This window comes from Danio rerio, chromosome 2, assembly GCF_049306965.1.
Source record: "Danio rerio strain Tuebingen ecotype United States chromosome 2, GRCz12tu, whole genome shotgun sequence".
Lineage (NCBI taxonomy): Eukaryota > Metazoa > Chordata > Actinopteri > Cypriniformes > Danionidae > Danio > Danio rerio.
Window position 1 is genome coordinate 26,772,375 of NC_133177.1, and position 24,026 is coordinate 26,796,400.

At 38.3% G+C, this 24,026-nt stretch overlaps 1 protein-coding gene and 2 long non-coding RNA genes across 10 annotated transcripts in view; 2 read left to right on the forward strand and 1 right to left on the reverse strand.

Annotated features, from left to right (window-relative positions):
• Window positions 1-24,026, reverse strand: part of LOC561283 (uncharacterized) — a 78,586-nt gene that overhangs the window by 41,279 nt on the left and 13,281 nt on the right. For 2 of the 4 annotated variants that reach the window (XM_073925469.1, XM_073925462.1), the window contains exon 1: window positions 382-697. The exons of 1 other annotated variant lie outside the window; for it this stretch is intronic. In XM_073925469.1, the coding sequence (XP_073781570.1) occupies window positions 382-499 (118 nt within the window). In that variant the 5' untranslated portion in view covers window positions 500-697. Of the gene's footprint in view, window positions 1-381; window positions 698-24,026 lie in introns of those variants that run through there. One more of the 4 variants, XM_073925489.1, reaches the window with a different exon arrangement.
• On the forward strand, window positions 3,697-6,432 carry LOC137487467 (uncharacterized). The gene is made up of 6 exons (XR_012391781.1): window positions 3,697-3,756; window positions 4,074-4,180; window positions 5,148-5,274; window positions 5,440-5,533; window positions 5,834-5,876; window positions 5,974-6,432. It is a non-coding gene; the product is annotated as an uncharacterized lncRNA (long non-coding RNA).
• LOC141378115 (uncharacterized) lies at window positions 7,335-22,319 on the forward strand. 5 transcript variants are annotated; one of them, XR_012391842.1, is made up of 8 exons: window positions 7,335-7,535; window positions 8,043-8,100; window positions 8,194-8,277; window positions 8,358-8,460; window positions 16,893-17,067; window positions 17,849-17,995; window positions 18,410-18,473; window positions 22,068-22,319. It is a non-coding gene; the product is annotated as an uncharacterized lncRNA (long non-coding RNA). The 5 variants fall into 5 exon arrangements; XR_012391839.1 differs by lacking the exon at window positions 8,043-8,100; XR_012391844.1 differs by lacking the exon at window positions 8,043-8,100 and having other exon boundaries at window positions 8,226-8,277.

The window sequence follows — 24,026 nt, forward strand, 5'->3', positions numbered from 1 at the left end:
AGATACTGCTCATTCATTTCATATATATGAGGCATAAAACCAAAAGATCTCCTGCACATGAGTTGTGATGAAAACTGTCCTGAGCTAAAAAAAAATAATAATAATAATAATAAAAACATTGTATACAGGCAAACTTGATCTAAATGTTTAAAGTTTGTCCAGAAACTTGACGTGCTAGTTTGGAAATATGGAGAATAACTGAAGAAATATACTAAATCGACTTTAGATACACATTGACTGTATGTTACAGACTTTATAAAACTGATTAACAAAACTTAACAAATAAAGTTTTAAAATTAATAATAAAAAACTTCCACGAAAGCGAGTGTAGGGCCCTATATGCAGACTTTGGTGTTCTTATAGCATCGGTATGAGGTTTACCATCACTGGTCATCGTGGGTGGAGAGTTTTTCTCCACGGGTTCTTCTCGATCTGAGTGGGGTTTGTTTTCTGTCCTTCCCCGCAGGACTAAAGCAATTACTCCGAGTAATGTAAACATTTTAAAGAGTAAATAGTTACCAATTTAAAAAGCACAAATCTACGAACAAATAACTGTCAGTAAAGACGAAGAAAGTCTTCGTATATCTTCACACTACAGTGGATTGTGAGTAATGGCGCCTGTTCAGCAAAACGTCATCTTTAGAACTTGATGAAACGTGACATTCTAAATTCCAATAAAACCAAGCTGCAACGTGATTGTCCCGTTTAAAACTTCATAAAAAATTTAATACAAAGTAATAGTCAATCATTTAGTGGCTTTTTTCGTGTGCGTGTGTGTGTGTGTGTGTGTGTGTCTGGAGGGGGGGGGGGTGTTGATGGAGAGCTTCAATAAAATCGCTCAGCATATTCAAATTTGTCATGCATTTTTTCGAGTCTTCTTTTTGTATTCACATGATAAATTTATAAATAATAGGCAAGTTTTTAACCGTTTAAGAAAACAATTTATTTTAATCAAAACAATTATTTTGCTCTAAAAACTCTTTTTTAAACTCACTAATGTGGTTGAGGTTTATCTGTAGTAGCGTTTTGTTAAAACCATCATTAGGGTGTACTCATTTTTGCAGTATGGCCTTAAATTATTTTGTCCACTGAATCCACTTTGCCTCATAATTTGTATTTTTCACTCAGTGCAGTCGGGGACTACAGTATATTGACTATTAGCACAAGGTTAGTTGACTGAATGCCCTGACAGTGTTAGCATTCAGCATGAATCAGAACAGTTTGCAGTTAAAACCATTTCCTACCTTTTCTTGTAACCCAATAAAATCCACTGCAATTAATGTGGACAGAGATGTTTAATCCACAATTATGATCATCATTTCAACCTGCTGGCTTTCACATCATCGGTCTAGTCGTTTCTAAATCGTTTTTGAATCGTGAGAGAGTCGATTCATTGACCTATTCATAAACACAACCGTTGCTTTGTTACTGAACAAATGTCTTAAGACAGTGTCTTACTGCCACCTATTGGCGGTTTTAGTTGTTACATGGAAAACCTAATTTTACTAGACTTGCATATTTTTCTTATTAATATTTTTATTTGAGAAATTATTTATTTAAAAAAATCCATAAAGGTAAATAATTCAATGGATTTTCAAAAAATCTAAATTGCAAATATTGCACCTAATGGGAAAAGTGACTGCAGTAGAAGTACAAGAGAGAATGCAAAAGGAAGAAGTATCCAACACTGAAAAAGTTTAGGAACCGCTGATATACAGTCTGGTAACCGCTGATATACAGATAACTAGGTCATGACTTAGTTAAAAATTAAGTCTAAATCAATGCAAATGTAGTTTAACAATGCAGTGCAAGTATTACAATGCACAAACTCAAATATTCCAATACTGTAAACAATTAATTTCAAACTACACTAACTAATTATATATTATGTATTATATTTTGGAAGTTATTTGCAAATACAGCCAAAGCACATGATAGCAATAAATATGGCTGTAATATTGGTCATGTGGACGTTACTGCTTTTTGCCTTGGCACGACTGCTCACTTTTTGCTTACAATTAAAGTCCCTTTAAACGTAGTCTTGTCTGCATTTTGGAAATTGTTTTTCTTTTTATTGAGATATTGTTTCAAATGTTGCTTTCAATGGGGGTGTATGAATATATCATATATTAACTCATATTTAACTCAATATTTTGATTCATTCTGTCTAACAAGTCATCCATGCTGTTGTTCTATTGGAATTTTATTTTCCAAATGGCTGACCTAGCAACAGAGTGTCACCTCTTGGTGGATCTATGCTCTTTGATTTATTTATTTATTTATTTATTTATTTATTTATTTATTATTATTAATTTATTTATTTATTATTTTTTTTTATTGACTTCAATAACAAACATACAAAATCCAATTTTACACAAAACAATGATAATAACAGATCAGGATAAATAATATAAACATATAAAAAATTTATTAAAAGAGAAACCAAAGAGAGAGAAAAAATAATAAAAAAATAAAACAATTAAACAAAGATACATACAAAACACAGATACAGCAAGAGGAAGCAAGGACTCACGTATCCGTGATATTTCCAAAATATTTATCTTAATAATCCAAGAATCTATCACTTTTCTTGTTAATAATTAGTCTAAGAGATTTAATAAAAAGATCTATTTCAATTAAAAAATGTGAAAAGAATTGGAGAATTTTTGTTTGTGAATAAAATATTTTCCATACAAAATAAAAAAGTTAATAATGTAGTTCTCTGATATATCAGTTTTACCTTTATAGTAACAAATACTATCTTGAAGTTGTAAGTGTCTGGAAGAAGCAATGTATTTAACCATATGGAGATATAAGCTTTTACAAAAGCTTTTTGTGTTTTCACAATGAAAAAATATGTCAATCAGCGTTTCGTCTTCACTTTTACAAAATATGCATGAACTATAAATCTCCAAAAACTTTGCCAAAGTACTATTCACTGGATATATTTTATAAAGAATTTTAAAATGACCCTCTTTTGTTTTATTGGGAATGCAGCACTTATGAGGTAATAAGCCAGGCTTTTTTCCAGTCTATTAGGTCAATGAAGGATGCAGTAAAATTTGCTCTTAGGAACATTATACTTTTTAATTTGAAAGATTTGTTGAATATATTTATTATTACATTTTTTGTCAAATATACTAACTCCACTTAAGATCAGCTCTGGCTCTTTAATAACATTTTCATTAAACATTAAATGAGATTTTATAAGTTGAATTAGGGCTAAAGAAATTGCTTTTTGCACAGCATTAAATTCTTTAAAAGGTAATGGAAAATTATCATTGGACATAAATTGTTCATAAGACAAGAAGTTGCCAGACTTATCAAAAATTGAGAGAATACCAATTATATTTTTGTTAAATCACGTGGATAGAAAAATACATTTATTTCTAATTCTAATATCAGAGTTGTTCCATAAGATGCATTTATGTGGTGAGAAATTGTGGGAACAACACAATTTCCAGGATCTATGCTCTTTGATACAATCCATAGATATATACATGTATACACACCAAATTCATCAGAGTTAAATTCTCGGTGTTGAAGCATTTCAGACTAAAGTGTTGACGTTAAAGAGTTAGATTTTGATAAATGAATATAATAAGAGTTAGAATTGATTTTATTCAGTGCGAAATCAAGGAGTTATCTTTTCAACACTTGGTGGTGTTATTTCCAACATCCGGGAATTCATGCAGCCCCAGTCACTGAAGAATTTTCCAGACGCCATTTTCCATCTGAGGTTTAGAACAGCAACTGGTGAGTCAAACTACCTAAATGTTGGTATTTTACTGACTTTCTTTAAGGAAATACAGTTGTAAACATATTGTTAAGTTAATAACTTTAGAATGGAGTGACAGTTTTAAACTTTTGCGGTTCATTCATGGTCGTTTGTGTATCTAGCTTAACTGCATTACTATTGACTTCTTTTTAAGAATGTTTTTATAAATGCTCACGCATACATAGTGCATAAAAACATCAAATGTACATGTTCAACACATTTCTGTCACGTTTAATGCCATTTTGTTCGGTACCCATCTGTAAAATAAAATCGACACTTCTCCTTTAATTCGAAGCAAACTAGTGAGGGAATCCCCGGAGCAGCCTAGCCTATTCTGCCCGGATGCTAACGGCAACACAGGACGGTTTCCATAAGCTCAGGAGAGTTTCTAAAACATATCTGGTGAGTAAATGAACATATGCGTACTTGTAAAAGGCTTCCTGACTAAAACATATGATTGTTTGTTATTCGTGTACGTTAATTTGGTTATTTTATACACCGCGGCCCTTTTAAACTGGTTCATTCGTGGCCGTCCATATACCGTTAGTTCATAGACTCGCGTGATAACGTACGCTTGAATTATATTAAGTGTTGACAACCATTAAAGTCGGAATGCTAACATTAATGTCTTTAAATGACCGCGTTTGCACTTTCTCAGACATTTAACGTTACAGAAGACTCCCGGAAGTTGTGGGACTAACGTTAACGTTATCCCGCAAATGCACAGAGACTCCCAGATGCCCAAGTAGATGCCTGCAAATGAATGATAATCTCCCGGAAATCGCGCGTCTCCCGCCCGGTCATTAAATACTTTGCACACCCCTCTCCACCGCATCCCTCCCAGCTCTTCAGGTAACTACGTCGCGCGCAAGTCACCCCCACCGCTCTTCAGGTACGTCGCGTTCAACTCTTCCCATTGCTCTTCAGGTACTCATCTCTCCCGCTACCTCCCGCAAAGCAACTCTGTATCCTCCGAAAATGACTTTTCCCAACTCGGGATGTCTGACGTTAGTAAGTTAGGCTATTTATGTAGTCAGGAACATCTTAGTCAAGCTTTTTCTCCCGTATGATATTGTGCTTAAAACTATAGGCTAAACTTAGCATGTACTGTACACAACATTTCCTTTTTATTAAAGACAATTTAGTGCGTTGTAAAAAGCCACCTGTCTGTAAAATTAATCAACTGATTCATATTTGAGCAGCCTAATGATGATACAGGTTTGATTTTTAGATTTATTATCAATAATCAACATCTGAATTAAAAGATATCTGAAAAAGTGTGAGGCATACTTTGTGATGTTCATCTCTCTTTTTTATCTGAAAGTTATGCATATGTGTTAGATACTAATTTTTTGTTGTTTTTTAACAGCCACAGTTCTCTATACAATAACACAAGACCCTGTGATGGTGGCTGATTAGAGACGGATGGTTTATTTCCAGAGTTGGTGAAATGACCAAGCACACCTTCTTGGTCATATGTGGAGATAATAATGAAGGTATGTTTGATAAAGTTCTGTATTTGTTTTAAAAGCTGAGAGGGTATTAGAGCATTAAAGAATAACAAATGACATGAAGGTGATAAGTTTTGTATTGTGGGTAAACTGTTACTTAAATAATGTTTTGCTCTTTGCTTTGCACTTTTCCTCTTCTGCTTATCCTAGTATTTTAGATTATATTTGGACCTGAAACATCTGCTAGACTCCAGGAAAGGTGGCGTCAATACTGGACCTGAAAGGGCCTAACAAGTTGAATCTGGTAAAGAAACACGCACACACACACGCATGCACACGCTTACAGAAAACTGTTGTTTATGAAGTTTATGAATATTTTTTACACTGTGGCCAATATTTTGGGGAAGTCAGCATCCCTAAATGATATAAAAGATTTTAAGCTCCTCTACATTTTGCTCCAAGTGTTGTGTTAAATTCAGGATTCTGGACAGACAGCTGCCTGTTTTTCCAGTTCTAGTCATAGTGGTTAACCTAATTGTTTTTGGAGATCCAACAGTGATGTATGTGTTTTTTCTACTTTTCCATATCCTGTCACCTCAACCAGCTGGGAGAGTCAAGTTGTGGATCATCATGAAGATTTTCAAAAGGTGAGTTTAGATTTCTTGAATGTTTTGTTTACTTTAAATGTTCTTTTAAATATATCATAGAATTTGATTGCAATTTGTTTTCAAACATTTTTCTTAGCCATGCTGGAGTCTTGAAGAGTTCTTAGATGAGCATCACCCTATATCCGTGCATCAGGAACCACCAGACGAGCGATCAGCAGCTGCTACATTGTCATGGATAAAAAGGTCATCCTGTGGCTGGGAAGCGCCTCATTCACAGGACATGCTTGATGAGATTTCCTAGCTCCAGTTTGTTTTCACACAAGTTTACAGCATTTATACCTTCATTTAAACTGCTGTGTTTGATATGGAGGACCAAGGAAACACCAGCAGTGAAAGATTTGCACGCCAAGTTGTTTAAAATGTAATTTCAGAAGAAAACTATGCATTCAAAAGAAAACTATGAGTGACGCTATATTGAACTTTCAAATTGCTCTGATGAAACATCAAGTTTGGACCAAAGGACTGAAACAGCTTTTTTGAGCACTGGTCCTACATATTTTGTTGATATACTGTCTGTACTAATAAAACATTTAAAGCATATTTGACATTGTTGCATTTTAAAAACTGAATGAATTGTTAAAGTGGTGAATGTTTTCAAATAAAATGTTTTTTTCTTTTGTAATTTACAGTCTATTTGACCTTTTTACCATATTTACACTCAAGAGAGTTGAATAAAATAACAATATATTACACCAGGCGGTGTTAAATATAGTTACATTTTTTTAACTCTGCCCAGAGTTAAAATTAACCCTTACTTCGGTGTCAATATGCCAACCCTTTTGAAAGTGTTGATTTAACTCAGTTTTGAGTGGACCCCATGAGACACTTTCAAAGTGTTGAAATTAACACCCATAGAGTTGTTTTGGGTCCCCATATTTTGCTGTGTACATTTATGGATACAATCAAAGTCCCTTTTACAAAGGCAGAGGACAGCAACTTCAAAATAGGGGTTAAAGGTCAAGTTTGAGCTTAAGGGTTTTTTCATGTAGATAAATGTCATTACTTAAACATTTTCCAATGTCCTGTCTTTTACTAATTTGTATGGGCAACAAAAAGTCATTTTTCTCAATTCAACACTCTAGTGAGTTAAGGTCTTTTGCTTTTGTAAGGCAGAAAAGTGACAATGTCTATATCTGATTTTTTGAAGACAGCTATAATAATATAACCTTAGTATATTTATTAACATTAACTAATAATAAACAACACTTGTACAGCATTTATAATCATACTTCAACTTTTAATAATGCGTTATTAATCCAAAATGTTAATTTTGTTAAAATTAATACACTATATTAATAATAACAACAACGATGAACAAAAGCCACATGTAATAATGATTTTTTGTGTCATCTTGATGTGATGTTTATTTTTCCTTTAAAAATATTAATAAACGCATTCGAGGCTGACTGTTGGAGATCTGCGCAAGTGCGCATGCGCAGCGGCGTCGTTTTTAACCAAACAAGAGGACAGGGAAGAACTTATGGGAGCAAGAGATAACGTAAACTCTTACTAAATCGACATTTATTTCTCAATTATGGCCGTGTAACGTAAAGTGTCACTAGTTAACAGTTTTGTATTTTTGTAAGTAATTTTAGAAATAAATGTTCTGTTGCACAAAACTCCCTGAAGCAGTTTGAGGTAACTTGAACATTAACTTAAAAATCTTGACATGATTCTGTATTTACAGTTTAACGTGTCGCCTAACACGACAAACAGCAAAATAATCACTTTTAATAGCTTTACTGAAACGACAGTACAGATTTTGATGCTTGAAAACGTGGTGAATTTCGCTTGTTCTCTCGCGCTTTTCACATTATGTTTATGTATCGTTAGTTACTGGACGTTATGCGACACAGATTAAGATATTAATTACATTATACAGAAGATACTAGCTTGGAGGTAAGTTAATGTTGACCGCTGAACACAGTAAAGGTAATTTTGGCAGACTTTGTCAAATTAAAAACATTAACTCAGCTACCTGTTTCTTCATGTTAAATGCTATTATTAGTGCGTTACCTGTTTTCACCTTCATACTCTGGTTTCATTCACAAACACATCACAATCTTTAACGTTAGTTCTAACAAATCGTAAATTAACCAATAGTTTTAAAGCTCGTTCTCTTTTGTGGTGTTGCTTGTCATTTAGCCAGAGGTGTCAGTGATTCAGTAAATCACTCATGCTTTTAATTTTATGTGGAGAACTGGTAAGTTACTTAGTTGCTTTCTAACTTGTTTAGAGCTGAAATTTTGATATAAACAGTGGTGCTGTTCTCAGTATTTATGCATCATTTTTTTAGTACCATTTATACAACCATTTATCCAAACCAAGTGATACAGGATCAAGCGATTGGCCATCACGAAAGTTTGCTTTATGGCGACTGGTGAGTCTCCTTATTTTAGTTTAATTTAGGCAAAGCTAAATTAATTAAAACTTTTTATAAATCCAATATATATCTTTCAGGCCTCTCTGTTGTCCTGGATGTGATGAAATGCTGGGACTTCCTTTGTCTTTATTGAATGATTTGTGAGCAGTATCCAGCCGTACGGGCAGCACTAAGAGTCAGGTAATCTACAGAGTTGAACTTGATTACTGATAGCTGAGTGAATACCTTTAGGACAGTGTTTTTCATTCCTGGTCCTGAGATTCACAGCTATGTACATTCTGCATGTCTTATTTTACAAACATGCTAAGTTTAGTTCATAGAGCTGATGAGTCTCTGTGTTTAGTAATAGAGAAATACAACTGTGCTTTGTGTCCTCATTACTCATCACTGAATTAAATCACTGAAGTTAAGTAAAAGTCAGTTGTATAGTACACTCACTGGCTGTTTTATTAGGTATACGCACACGGACCCTTACTAGTACCTGATTGGACCCCCTTTTGCCTTTCGGACTGCCTTAATCCTTTGTGGCATAGATTAAACAAGGTACTGGAAATATTCTTCAGAGATTTTGCTCTAAATTGACTTGATAGCATCACGCAGTTGCCACAGATTTGTCAGCTACACATCCATGATGCAAATCTCCTGTTCCATCACATCCCAAAGGTGCACTATTGGATTGAGGTCTGGTAACTGTACAGGCCATTTGAGTACAGTGAACTCATTGTCATGTTCAAGAAACCAGTCTGAGATGATTCTCGCTTTATGACATTGGTGCGTTATTCTTCCGGAAAAAGCCATCAGAAGATGGGTACACTGTAGTCATAAAGGGATAGACTTGGTCTGCAGCAATACTCAGGTAGACTGTGGTGTTGACTTGCACAGGATTAAACACAGTAGCTTTGTTTCCATCCAAAGTATGTGAATGAACTTTATGCACAAAACTGGATTATTGCATGAAAAACGTGCGAATAAAGCTGCGTTTCCATCTAATGAGTCAAAGCGAACAAAATCGTCACTTCTTGATTAACTGGCACCAAATATAAACAGTAAAAACAAAATTTGCTTCAGTAGGAGAAGCAGCATCAATTTTTTCTTCATCTAATAAATTACTGTACTTCAGAAGGCAATCCTGACATGTAGTGAACGCGCGGTGGCGTTTGAAGGTGTCAGATGCAGAGCACAGACGCTCTTAATTCGGGAGGTCATTAATAATATAATAACACTAATACTGAAACGGTAAGGCGTTTAAGAATGACCAAAACAACATTTCAGATGTTTTATAATGTGCTCAGCCTGCAGGTTTATCCATTCACACACATTTTATTTATCAACACATGATCTCTTATGCTGGAGTTTGTGCGGTAAAAGTGTTTCCATCGTAGTTTTTGCGCATCTTTTCTTATTGAATAAAAAGTTTATCCCACTCAGTTATGCGCATAGGTTTTTTATGCCCATTTTCAAAATTTATGCACATCTTGGCGTTTCTATCAACCATTTTTTATGCGCATATGCAAAATGTGCATATAAATAGGTGGATGGAATCATAGCTAATGACAGAACCACTCAGTGAATGTTCTTATTTAACTGCATATCAGAGTGAGATCAGTCAGACATCTTGTGTTGTATCATATTTTTTCCAATTATGACTTATTATGATAGTAAAATTAGTAAAATAGCCTGTACATATTTTATTTATTTAATACATGGGAAAAAATAATTGAATATAGAAAGTGATTTGTGCTACAGTAAACAGATGCGTTGAGCCTATTTGGCTCATTCAGAACTTAAATGGCTTACCCGTTGAAACAATACAGTGTAATACTGTTAGTTTAGTATACCACCCTACCATATTAGTCAAACATTTTAAAATACATTATTTAAAATTCTTTATATATATATATATATATAAAGAATTTTATATATATATATATATATATATATATATATATATATATATATATATATATATATATATATATATATATATATATATATATATATATATATTATTTATTATTATATTTATACAGCAGTTCTGTCTGGTTCTTGAATCTGATTGGCCGTGCAATATTTTGCCAGTAACATCACAACAAAATGTACTTTTGAGGCTTTATTAGTAAAGAATGTAGTTGTTTAGATTGCAACTATGCAGTTTATTTGTAAGAATAGTGCCTATTTTAAATTATTCACAATTTCTGAGAGAGCTCGTTGGCAGCCATCAGCCTGCCATAGTGTAGTAGACAAAGACGGTTGTCTATCCACAAGAGGGCACCAGGGCCACATAATAAGCCCTTGCTTCGATTAAAACTGTTGTGAGTTTTCTTGAGTGCAAAGCTGAAAACCGGAAGTGTTGCAGTTTTTAAGGTGGACTGGATAGAATCAATAAGAAGTTGTGAATTAGGCTGATTCAGCCTCGTTCTTCCTTATCGCAAACACAACAGCAGTCTGGTAGTGATTGCGCTGCTTTTTTCAAGGTTAATTATTGTGATATTGTAACAGTCATTTAATGTTTAATATGCCTTGTGTATAAATGTCCCCTATAAGAGGACTTCTTTTGTGGTAGTTGTACCTTTGAGATGTAAGCACGCAAGTATGGGTGTCGGTTCTGCCACTTTGGTCTTGTAAATTCTTGTTTTGGTGGCAGAGCTCTGACACTACTCCATGTCTGGTCCTGTTTCTTTCTCTGTGTGCGCGCGCGCGCCGTCGTGGGTGTACGCAGAGTGTGCGCGCTGCCACTTGATGTGGCCGCGCACGCTCTGCGTCCCTCAGACGCGCGCGCTCTTGTACTAGTGTTTGTGTTTGTTCTGTCAGCAGCGCGCTGCTTTATTCTCGGCGCCTCCGTCTAGTTGGTTTCAGTTTTGGTTGGCGCTGAGATGAAGTATGTGCGTTGCTTAAGTGTGAGCGCACGGTAAGGTGTTTATCTATCGTGTGCTCGTGTCTTGCGTCTCTTGTCAAAGCACGTGGCTCGGTGTTTACATTGTGGTCACGTGCTTTTGTCGTGTGCTTCAGTGTTGTGTTTGTTGTCATGAACATGCGGTTAATGAGTTCTCTCATTGGCTGCATGTTCTTGTTGTGTTATGTGAGCGCATGGCTTGTATTGTCTCTCTGTGTCATGCGCTCTCCCGTCTATTGTCTTGTCCCACCCTCCTTGTTAACCCATTATTAGTTAATTGTGTTCACCTGTTTGTGTGTTAATTTTCTACAGTTTATATACCCCTCACTTTTGCTGTCCTGTGTCAGTTCGTCATCACATTTCGTCGTTTGAAGTCTAGTCCTGTTGTGTTTCCAGTCCTCATCCTTGCCAGTCTGCCCAGTCCTGTTTGTATGTGTATGTATTTGTTTTGTTAATGTTTTCCCCCTCGGGGTAGTTTATTTTGCATTTTATTTTATTTTTATTATTTAATAAAATCCCATTTCCCTGCATTTGAGTCCTCGCTCCTTTTTCCCCATTTCCCATCACCAACCCTGACAGTACGCACTGACCAAAAAGAGGACTCAGCGGAAATGGGACTATTTCTGCGCCCAGCTTGCTCCCAGCAAGAAGGACCCATCGACCAACCCCCAGCCAGAGGACTGTCTCACAGGCAGAACCATCGCCCCTTTGGCATCTACGCCGAAGATCTTCTTGAGGCAGTCCGGGGGCTTGGGTTCAGTGAGACCACCCTCATCCACATCTTTCTGGCTGGATTGGATGAGCCATTCGATTGGGAGGAGCTGGGTGATATCAGGACATGGACGTTTTGGGAGGTGGTGGACTATTCCTGTCTGAGGATGGAGAGGGAGATCCTGGAGGGGGAATGGACCCCTCTCACCACCACCACCAGCACCATCTCCTGGTCCATGTCCAGCCCCCAAGGGTTAACCCGCACCCAAAAGCGGAGGCGGAAGAGAAAGGCCTCTTCTGCGAGGGTTGCTCCAGCCCCTGAGCGCCCTCCAGTGTCGGCTCCAGCCCCTGAGCGCCTTCCAGTGTCGGCTCCAGCCCCTGAGCGCCCTCCAGTGTCGGCTCCAGCCCCTGAGCGCCCTCCAGTGTCGGCTCCAGCCCCTGAGCGCCCTCCAGTGTCGGCTCCAGCCCCTGAGCGCCCTCCAGTGTCGGCTCCAGCCCCTGAGCGCCCTCCAGTGTCGGCTCCAGCCCCTGAGCGCCCTCCAGTGTCGGCTCCAGCCCCTGAGCGCCCTCCAGTGTCGGCTCCAGCCCCTGAGCGCCGCTCAGTGCCGGTCCCAGTCCGGCTTCTTGCCCTGCCGGCACCACCCAGACGTCTTGCCCAGCCGGCCCCAGCCCGGCCCCTTGCCCTGCCGGCACCACCCAGACGTCTTGCCCAGCCGGCCCCAGCCCGGCTCCTTGCCCTGCCGGCACCACCCAGACGTCTTTCCCTGCCGGCACCACCCAGACGTCTAGCCCTGCCGGCCCCAGCCCGGCTCCTTTCCCTGCCGGCACCTACCAGACGTCTAGCCCTGCCGGCCCCAGCCCTGCTCCTTGCCCTGCCGGCCCCAACCAGACGTCTTGCCCTGCCGGCCCCAGCTCGGCTCCTTGCCCTGCCGGCACCACCCAGACGTCTTTCCCTGCCGGCCCCAGCCCGGCTCCTTTCCCTGCCGGCACCTACCAGACGTCTAGTCCTGCCGGCCCCAGCCCTGCTCCTTGCCCTGCCGGCCCCAACCAGACGTCTTGCCCTGCCGGCCCCAGCCCGGCTCCTTGCCCTGCCGGCCCCAACCAGACGTCTAGCCCTGCCGGTCCCAGCCCGGCTCCTTGCCCTGCCGGCCCCCCACAGACCTCTGGTCTTGTTTCCCCTCATAGACCCTCCCTGGGTCGTCCCTCCTGCTCCTCCCTGGTGTTCCTTTCCTCCACCCTGGACGGACCCTCCGGCTCCACCCTGGTTCCCTGCTAGGGCTCCCGACCCGCTGGACCCACCCTGGACAGTTCCTCCGGTCCCACCCTGGACTGATCCTCCCTTGTCTTGCCCTCCCATCCCTCCCTTGTTTGTCGTTTTGGGTCTGGCTTGGCTTCCCTCCCTCCCCCCCTTCATGTCGTCTTGCCTGTTCACCTCCCTGTCTTGTGTCTGTTGATGTTGTCTTGTAGTGTTTCTTGTCTGTCTTGTACCTTGTTGGATGTTCCCTTTAGGGACGCCAGGTGGCGTCCCTTTTGGGGGGGGCTAGTGTCAGGGTTCTGCCACTTTGGTCTTGTATATTCTTGTTTTGGTGGCAGAGCTCTGACACTACTCCATGTCTGGTCCTGTTTCTTTCTCTGTGTGCGCGCGCGCGCCGTCGTGGGTGTACGCAGAGTGTGCGCGCTGCCACTTGATGTGGCCGCGCACGCTCTGCGTCCCTCAGACGCGCGCGCTCTTGTACTAGTGTTTGTGTTTGTTCTGTCAGCAGCGCGCTGCTTTATTCTCGGCGCCTCCGTCTAGTTGGTTTCAGTTTTGGTTGGCGCTGAGATGAAGTATGTGCGTTGCTTAAGTGTGAGCGCACGGTAAGGTGTTTATCTATCGTGTGCTCGTGTCTTGCGTCTCTTGTCAAAGCACGTGGCTCGGTGTTTACATTGTGGTCACGTGCTTTTGTCGTGTGCTTCAGTGTTGTGTTTGTTGTCATGAACATGCGGTTAATGAGTTCTCTCATTGGCTGCATGTTCTTGTTGTGTTATGTGAGCGCATGGCTTGTATTGTCTCTCTGTGTCATGCGCTCTCCCGTCTATTGTCTTGTCCCACCCTCCTTGTTAACCCATTATTAGTTAATTGTGTTCACCTGTTTGTGTGTTAATTTTCTACAGTTTATATACCCCTCACTTTTGCTGTCCTGTGTCAGTTCGTCATCACATTTCGTCGTTTGAAGTCTAGTCCTGTTGTGTTTCCAGTCCTCATCCTTGCCAGTCTGCCCAGTCCTGTTTGTATGTGTATGTATTTGTTTTGTTAATGTTTTCCCCCTCGGGGTAGTTTATTTTGCATTTTATTTTATTTTTATTATTTAATAAAATCCCATTTCCCTGCATTTGAGTCCTCGCTCCTTTTTCCCCATTTCCCATCACCAACCCTGACAATGGGAGTTCAGTTCAGTTCTGGGGAGCTCTGAGAAGTGTGTGATGGTCGCTCTACTGCTGTATCATTCTTTTATTTTAATAATGTAACATTTTATTTTGCGACAGATGTTTGAGTGTGTTTTTCTTTTTCTTTTGCCTACTCATTGTCATTGACTGGCATGTGTGTAGTCGACAGCACTTGGGACAAACGCATAAAGGCCAGTAGGAATATCTGCTCCTGCTACTCGTGTGATATAGCTCATATATATAGATAAAAATGCGTCCAAACAGTGCTTTTTCCACAGAGCTTCGTCTGTTTCTGTATTTGTGTTTCCAAAGGACATGACACAAAGACAGAAGTGCTTACAGTTCAATATTAATTATGTTCCAGAGAATTATAAAATACATAGCAAGCATGATTTGACAATACAGCTCCAGAATCTCTCCTAGTTAAGTGCTGGATTCGGTTAAAATCTCCTCAAAGCAGAAGCTGTGAACTTCAACCTATAAGTGTTTTTATTTGTTAAAATTGATCATGACATGTACAGTGTCTAGCATTAACGGTAAGCTGTAGCAACGATGTAAACAATGGGAAATGCTGCTTTGCACCGCAAGACAATTTAGCTACAATTTCATATTTATCAGCCAAACTGCTGTAAACACACACACACTTCACCAGCACGTTCGTGTCTATGTATGTGTGCGACTGCTTTGATTGTCTTTAGGCAGCTTTTCACATCTCAGATAATGTAGTCGTAAAAGGTATGTGGATGATTCATGTGACTTACACCTACACCTACATATTCTGGATACATGTGAAAGACGTTGTGTAACATGTTGAGTTAAAAAAAAGACAGGGTAGCTCAAATAACTCGTGGTAGCAGCTAAGAAATAAATCAAGGCTCACACAGGTCGCATCCCACATCTTGTGCTTTATTCTTCTTTCACGATATATTACAGAAAATAACTTAATCCGAGCATCAGAGAAAAAGAAAAAAAAACTCCAGTGCACATGCGCTTGTTGCAGAAAGTTTACACATTCACGCACACACAATGCCAAACGCTCTTAAAGGAGCCGCACCCCATTTTCACTTGTTACAGAGACTTGTCAGGTTTTATTTTAGTGAGCAGGGAGGAGGTTGATGGAGGTTTACACAGCAGAAAAGCGTGTGCTTGTACGGGCGTGATGTGGAGCCGATCCGCAAATCGCAGCACATTATGACGATGACCAATCAGAGTCACTTGAGGGCGGGCCTTTCAGAGGAACTAGGAAATATATCAGTCGTTTTCATGTTAGCTGAGTAGCTGTGTATAATCAAAGTGAGATATATGAAAAAATAACGCGATTTCCTTCAAGTGAAACATGAGCACACATTGCTTTGCATCTTATAAACACAACCAAGCCTTAAAATTACATTCTGGACCACCCCTTTAACAAATCAGTAAAAAAGTGGATACGACGACAAAGAAATATAATTTTTGTTTGTCATTTATAAACACAGCTGTGCTGATTAATAGTCTGTTGTATAGTAACATTTAGAAGTTTGGTGTACCTGTTGGTTTGTGTCAGTGTCATTAATAAAATCAATGCAGACAGCTCACCTTTTGGTAAAAATCTACCTTTCAATGAGTTACTAATGAGATCTGAGGATTTTTTTCCACTCCGCAGAGCTAAATGTAATCTTAAGAGTTAATAATTATCTGGTTGTGCAGTATTTTTTTTACACTTTACCTTTTAAGGACAATATCTAAAAAGGGTAATGTTCTGTATTGTGATGTGGTAACAGTGGCAAGAGAGGCAAACAGCTTACAGTGTAGCTTAGCGTTGCCTTCTAATTAGCCAGTTTTGTCTGAAATGGTCTGCACAAATAACATAATGGTTTAAAATGAGATTTTGTTAAATTTATTTTAGTTTAAAAAAAACTTTGAAGAGGCATTTATAAACAATACCAAAATAAGTAAAAAATAAAGTGCCTTGTGTGTGTCAACGACAACAGCGTATTAATAGAAAAAAATCATGCAATTGTTATAAAATAAAAGCAAATACAGTATATAATTTGGCCAATGAGTTTTAGGAATTTTATTGATTTTAAAAACATTTTAATAGCATCCCGAAAAAACATCTCTTTTGGCTTAAACGGGTAGACAAGGCAAGTTTATTTATACAGCACATTTCATACACAATGGTAATTCAAAGTTCTTTACATGAACAAGAATAAAAGAAACATGAAAATAAAAATAATACAATTAATTAAAATGGATTAAATTAATTAATATATGGTAATAATTAACAAAACTATGTTCAGGTTATTAAGAGTGATTTCTGGAGGATCATGTGACATTGAACAGGACTTATGCCATGATGTTAGAAGTACAGCTTTGAAGCAGAAAGCAGTTATTAACTTATTATTTCTTTTCTGTTTTACTGTAATGATGTGGGCAGAAGAGACGTCTACCAATAACATTAAAGACTAAACTTTTTTCCAGTTATGTACATAGATTAGCAACATTAACAATTGTATACATTCTTTTAGCTGCAAGAGACCCAGAATGCAAAATAGCACAATAGTACAAGAAAAGCAGTAATACAGTATATTTTATTTTTCAGTTTCCACTCTGGAGGAATCTGGAGTCTTTACCTCTGCACTATAGGAACGCTGAAGAAGATGAAATTCTGAAAAACTTTGTCCTACATCGATCCTCCATGAAAAGATAAAGAGTAAGGTGTCCTACAGAGATCATTGTCCTCTCTTCCTCAAAAGAGCCTATCTCCGGTTGGTTTGGTAAGATGTACACTTGTATTCTCTCTCAGGTGTCCAGCATCTCATACTGCCTCCTCAACTCTGTCTGAAAGAGTCTCCAGTAGTCATAAAGATCTTAAATACTCCCTAGAGATATCAGCATGCCCATCCTCTTGAACCAAAACTGCTGATGTATTATTGGGTACACCAAATACGACTAGAATTATAAGTCTGTAAAGATTTTTCCTCACATATCTTTAGTCTAAATGTGTTTACTTATAGTAATTATAAGACTATTTAAGACTTCTGGTTTGAGGAGCTAAGATGTAAGTCGCGTTTTCAGTTTCTCCTGCAGCGTGCATATCAATATTTCAGTCTTTAGCCTTTTTTGTTCCCTCCAACAAGCCTACAAGCGTTGTTTACTTAATGTCCATAAAAACTAACTTGTTTATATGTTGAAATATTAAGAACAAACCCAGTAAAGCTGCTAATCCATCATAGTCTCATCAGCAGCCTGTACTTTCTGATGGGCTCGCTTTGCCTCAGCCCTGATAGCCCAGAGGTGCATATTGAGCTCCCAGTCGACAACACAGCTCTTAAAGCTGAACTTTTATCTTCTCTATGCAATGATATTGCAAGGATTCTGTGCCCCGAGTTGCAAACTGTACTGGCTGACGATCTGTCAACAATTACATGTGAGCTGCAAGCTGTAAAAACTAATTTTTTCTAATACTGTGGCCACAGTACAGGGCGATGTGGCAATGTCACTATGATTAAAAAAAAAGACATGTCTGATTCTTCTTTTTCTGACCTGACCTCAAAGGTAGCTCACGTCTGTGCAGCATTTGGGGAAGTGCGTCCACAGCTGCTGGGGAATCTCTGAAGTCAAGTTGGATTTCTGTATCCAGCCTGACTGCACTTCTTGTTCAATGGCTTGAAGTGGCAATTTGTTTGCCCAGAGGAGTCAAAGGTAGACAATTCTCTATTTTTCAAAGTAGTAAGATCGAAGTCATGAGAGAGATGGTAGCCCATGTACAGTAATTAATTGTTTTTTGCATATGGTAACTTAGTAAAGTCTGCTGACTTTCGGGTCTCTTGACCAATCCAGACTGATCATATTGGTCATTGTTACATGTCCATGTATTTGATTTTTTATTTTTGCTATTTTGTTGCCCTCAACAGTTTTTGATTACTTTCTTTGAGTTGTTCTTTTATTTGTGATCAGCCTTAGTTTTATTTTGATTCCTTCCATACTTTGTTATAAATTTCTTATTTTAATAAATACCCCTGGACTGATCCCTTTTGGTTTACCTTTATTTGTGTTATGACTGTGGCTGTAACATAATTGAGGACTATTCCTAAATTGTTTGATTATGTTTTTCAGCTGTTTAGTGTGGAAAGAAGTGGCCACACCGTTCTTTTCGTGATTCATCTGGATTTGCTTTTGTGTGAGTGACTTCTTGCATCCTAAGCAAGTATTTGCCCTATTTATACTAGTTGTTGGGTAGGTTGTGGACCTGCAACTTGTTTGCCTTTCTTGTTTTTGTAGTTATTACGCTTCAGAGCCACTTGCTGCTGATCTAGTAATTGAGTCTGTGTATGGTGTTCATGATTTTAGCATTTAAAGTCGTCTCGAGCCCCTAACATCACTATCAACAACGTTTTCACTATTGTAGGGGATCAACCTACATTAAAAGATCGATCAGGGATTTCTTAGCTTATTTCAATGAATCGGATTCAATCAGATCAAAAGATTCACACTTTATCTACCATTTGTCCAGCAAATAGAAGACATTGTATCTTACCGATCTCGTTTATATTATTTCCTTTTTCAACAATAATAACATAACACAGTATTGGGTTAACTTTTAGCAAGGAAACAAAATCTACAGCTCGAGGATATGACTTAGAAGTGCATAAACACGAACACAGTTCTTACAAAATGAGAACAAAGATTTATTGAGCTACACTTTGATACATGAAACTAACTACGTAATAAGCAAACAACAAACAAACGCACACACACACATTCACACATACACACAAAGGCAGTTCAGAGGATGCAAAATAAGTTGACAGCTGCCACAAATGAATTCTAGTACTTCTTACTAGATCTTAAAAATCAGACCTGAGAAACCACAAGAGCAGGGTTTTGGCTTATCTTTAACTGCTTAAGATCATTCTGCACCAGATCAGCAAGAGACAGCGTTTGTTTGTTACTTGTGCATTTGCGGAAGTCGAGTTTCCCTTGCCAGGCTGGCCTCAGGGAAGCACAGTGCTCCTGATTGCGCGGTGACTCGCTTCGGTGACGTCTTTGGGATTCCTTTGCTTGTGAGTGGCTGTCGTCCTAGGTTATCTAGTTGACGGACTACTGAGAGTCGATTTGCAGAAGTTCGTGTGGTTTCGGCATTCCGGAAACTTAAGAGGTTTGCATTGAAAGTTTGTGATGACCCAATCGCATGGCGGCGCAGTGTCTGGACAGGCGAGAGGAAGCAAAGAGCAACAGCGAGCGTGAGCCAGCTAATGCAAAAAGTAATGTTTTCTTGTTGCAGGGTGCTTTTAAGTGACCTGGTTTGGTCCATCTTCCAATAAACAGTTGCCATGAAGGGCGGGGCCATGCCCTGTACCATCGAAGTAAGGGTCAATCATTAACAGACTGCATGTTGATTTCAGGCGAAGCAGTGGCACAGTAGGTAGTGCTGTTGCCTAATTGTTGATTAATTGGGTAGGCAGAATTGTTCGTAGTGTTTGAGTGTTTGTGGATGTTTCCCAGTGATGTGTTGCGGCTGGAAGGGCATCCGCTGCGTAAAAACGTGCTGGATAAGTTGTTGGTTCATTCCGCTGTGGCGACCCCAGATTAATAAAGGAACTAAGCCGAAAAGAAAATGAATGAATAAATGAATGAATGAATGAATGTTGATTTCACGTGGTAAAATCTCTTGTAAGCTTGTAACTATCTTACTTCAAATGTTACAAGACAAATACCGTTTGTACTTCTAGTTTTTCATGTACACCGCTCTTACAGCTGAATAGGTGCTGAGACTAAAATGATTTTAAACAAGACTCAATGCAACAGTGCAGCGCAGGACAGGATTTGATTGTGACTTCAGGTTCTTTCCATTATCCGCGGCCTGCAAAACTGCAGCAAAATGGATATAATATACATGGATGAAAGCAAATGAAATTATATTTATCTACGCACGGCACGGAAGAAACAAGGATGCATTAGGGTCCTTTCAGACTGGAGGCGGATGGAGGACTCGCCACCTGCACGAGTTTTCCATGTTTTTGTTCAGTAAAGCGAATCGTAGCTTCAGGTCTAATCATCACTAAAGTGATCATCAACAGTGTCACATTTGTATTTGCTGACATCTAACACAATGTTGCTCTTGGCATATGTGTTTATTGTTTTTTTTTAATAAGAGTTTCATTTTGGCAATAGCCTTTTGTATTAAATAGCCGATTTGATCTATACAAAACTTTTCACTGAGCTCAGTAAAATATTCTTTGATAAGTTATTAATAATCTGTTCAATAATTCGTTAAAGGCAAAACAAATGGTAAAATATAGATTGTAATTGACTATAATATAGTCTAGTTTAAATAAATAAATAAAATATAGCCTATTTTAATAGCCTATAAATAAGTATAGCTCTAACATATTTTTAAATTAAATAAATAGGTTATTTTCTGAAGAATGCGCATGTCCATGTTTATCATACCATCGAATTAAACACAAAACAATATCTCGTGTGTATTTCGTATATTTGAAGGAGCAGTCAATGCATGCACTGAAAATAGGTTATAGGCCACCTTAAAACTTAAATAGGCTATTAATACCGGATATAAAAGATAAATAACTTTTTTTGTAAAAAGAGAATCTTCCGGTAGTACTGTTACAAAGGAGTCCTAAATTACAAACGATTGTTTATTAAATTACCGCAACACATTTTATTGCAGAACATTTAAGCTGGTTTCAGCTCTTAGTTCTTTCATTTTCAGTTGTTTTTTTATCGTTTTATTTAACTTGTTTGTTAATTCAATTTTATTTAAAAATTTTAACAGTTTTGTTATTTAGCCTATTATTTTTATGCAACAAAAGTTGCAAACTTATTTGCTATGAGAGGTGAGAGAGAAACAGAGCGGAAAGTGTCGGTCAAGTGATGTTGATGTGAACAGCTGAAGCTGTCAAATTATTTGTAGTTCATTTATTATTAATGATGATGATTAAAAATAAAAATACTATTCATTTTATTTAATAATGTAATTAAAACATGTAATAGTTCTACATTAATGCGAAACGAGCTAAATATCGTCTGTAAAATCGTCATAGGTTTCAGCTCTTGGCAATTCTTTCCCTATCGTCGATACACGAGAGATTGTCTTTCATTCGTATCCATTAATTTCCAGAGATCTCTTTGTTTCTTGCCAGGATGTCCCATATGACTAACGCAAGACCAGGGAGTCATTCTAAAGTCTCGTGAGGTGGTTCCCGCTGAAAATCCTGTAAAGCCCCATGGTTAGCTGATTAAATCATTTACCAAGTTGGATGACGGGTACCCGAACATCTGTGGCCAAAGTATTGGTCAAAATAGTCAAAATCAATTAGTGCTCTGTTATCCTGATGGTATAGGCCCTCGAGCCAGTTCAGTGACCAGACAATGTGGCATTGGTAGTGCAGTTTTAGTGAGTACACTTGAGATGGGAGTTGCTAATGTTCTGTTGCTTAAAATCAATCTACAGTCTGAATTAGTGAGTGGTGACGTGATCGTTGGTGTTCATTCTTCTCTTCATATTGCTGATGTAACATTCACTCTAGGCAAGGATTTGGCAGAAGGTAGTGTACGGAGTGATTTTTTAACAAGTCACCTAAATTTGTTTTTACCACTTGTCGCTGGTACTGATGACTGTGCACTGTTTTCACTGTGTGCGCGGTTACTCTTTCCATGAATAAATCTGCTGAGATTTCTCATAACGTAGATTTTTTGTGACAGCTTTGTTGCGAATCCTAACACCATTGATTTGTTCTTTGTCCCTCTACAGGAAAAGGCAGATCTGATTCAGTACTAAGAAGGATGCTATAGGCTGTGCTGACTTATAGAGAAGTAATGATTCACCTGACTCACGATTCGATACGATTCACGATTTAGTCATGATTTTTAACAAAATTTTTTGAAACAAATTTAAGGTAAAGAGCCCTTTAATTTTTTTCTGAAATGCTTCACAATTTTGCAAAATATAATGTATTTTCAGATTCCAAAAAAATAAAATAAAGGAATACAAACTAAAGAAGGCTCAATAATATAAACAAACTAAAACTGTGACTGTGCTGGGATTTTACATTTTTAAAAAGAGATATCAGCATATTTATGTTTTCTGGCATAAGCTGAGATCTTTGCACTTTTACAGTGTCCCCTGCTGATAAAAACTGAGATGGCTAGTGTGGAGAGGTAAGCTTTTCCTAAACCAGAGAGCAGGGTGTACATAGGTGGTCAATTGACCCTCTTATTTGCAGGTAAAGCAAGAATTATGCCTGTAAACACAGCGCCCCCTCTGCTCAAAACATGTATCGCGTTTCATTCAACATTTCAATGGGTTTAAATTGTCACATATTTGTACCGATTACATCCCAACTGACTTGTCTTTGTGTCCCAAGATGTTAACTGATGATCAAAAATCTAATTCTACTCTTGCCTTACTTTTTGAATTGGCTTGACTAGAGCTGAAGAATTCTAATGAGAAAGTGGGTTTCCTCAAGTCCTACTGAAAACTGGAATGTACTAAACCAAATCGTAATTCCAGTAGTTTATTAAGACATGATTTTAGACTTTGCACACAACAGTGCAGCTGATCATTTAGGTGTTTTAAACATGTACGACTGAATTTTGCGAAAGTTAAATTGGCCTGATTTAAAACAGGAGGTCTCACAATTTTGTAAGACTTGACACATTTGTCAAGTGGTTGGGAAACCCAACCAAAAAATTCAACTTGCACCACTTTTATCTAATTCCGATGGTTTCTAAAGCATTTGAGCATATTTCATTCGACTGTGTAGGACCTCTTCCACATTCAAAATCTGGCAATAATTACCTGTTTACGATTATATGCGCAACTACACATTTTCCTAAGGCCAATCCTTTACATTTTTTAACTGCTAGAGCAATCACCAAAACACTGGTTAAGTTTTTCACGGTCTTTGGTTCAGAGTGATCATGGAACAAATTTTACATCTCAAACGTTTTCTCAAGAGCTTAAACGACTCGCCATTAAACATAACATCTCCACTGCTTATCATCCAGAGAGTCAAGGTGCTTTAGAGAGGTTTCATCAGACAGATAAGGTCTATAAATTCTCACATACTCTTTTGAGCTTGAGAGAGGAAGAAATTCTGTGGTTGCTTTTCGCTTCACGAGAGGTGATACAAGACTCACTGGGGGAGAACTTTTTTGGGCACACTTTTTGCTGTCCTTTAGCTGTATTGAAAGACAAGTGACTCTCTGATTCAAAAAGCACCACTGTTCCTGAATATTTTTCACAGTTTCGTACATGTTTATATAGGGCTGTGACACAGGGTTCCAGCGGGTCCTTAAAAAGTCTTAAAATGTCTTAAATTAAAATCTGGGAAATTAAGGTCTTAAATTGTCTTAAATTTTACCGTAAAGTGGCTGTAGGTATTAAATTTTCAGCTGGTCTGCTTAATGACGATAGGGAAGCACAGTGGTCCACCGTAAAACATCTAATAGTTGATTAATTCAGTATGTGAATAAGGAGAGAAATGACAGTCTCCGTGATTTATTAGACTTTTTTTCTATCATTTTAGACGGGGTTGTGCCGGGCTTGGGCTTGCGCAGTAAATGAACAGTCATGTGATGCATTTCGATTAGCGCGAGGAAGTAATAAAATAGTAATAAAATTGTTTGTTACAACATTGAAATCCATCCCTGCAAAGGTGAATCAAATGATGACAGAGATGTCAAAAAGAGCGAATTATGTCAGCGGTCA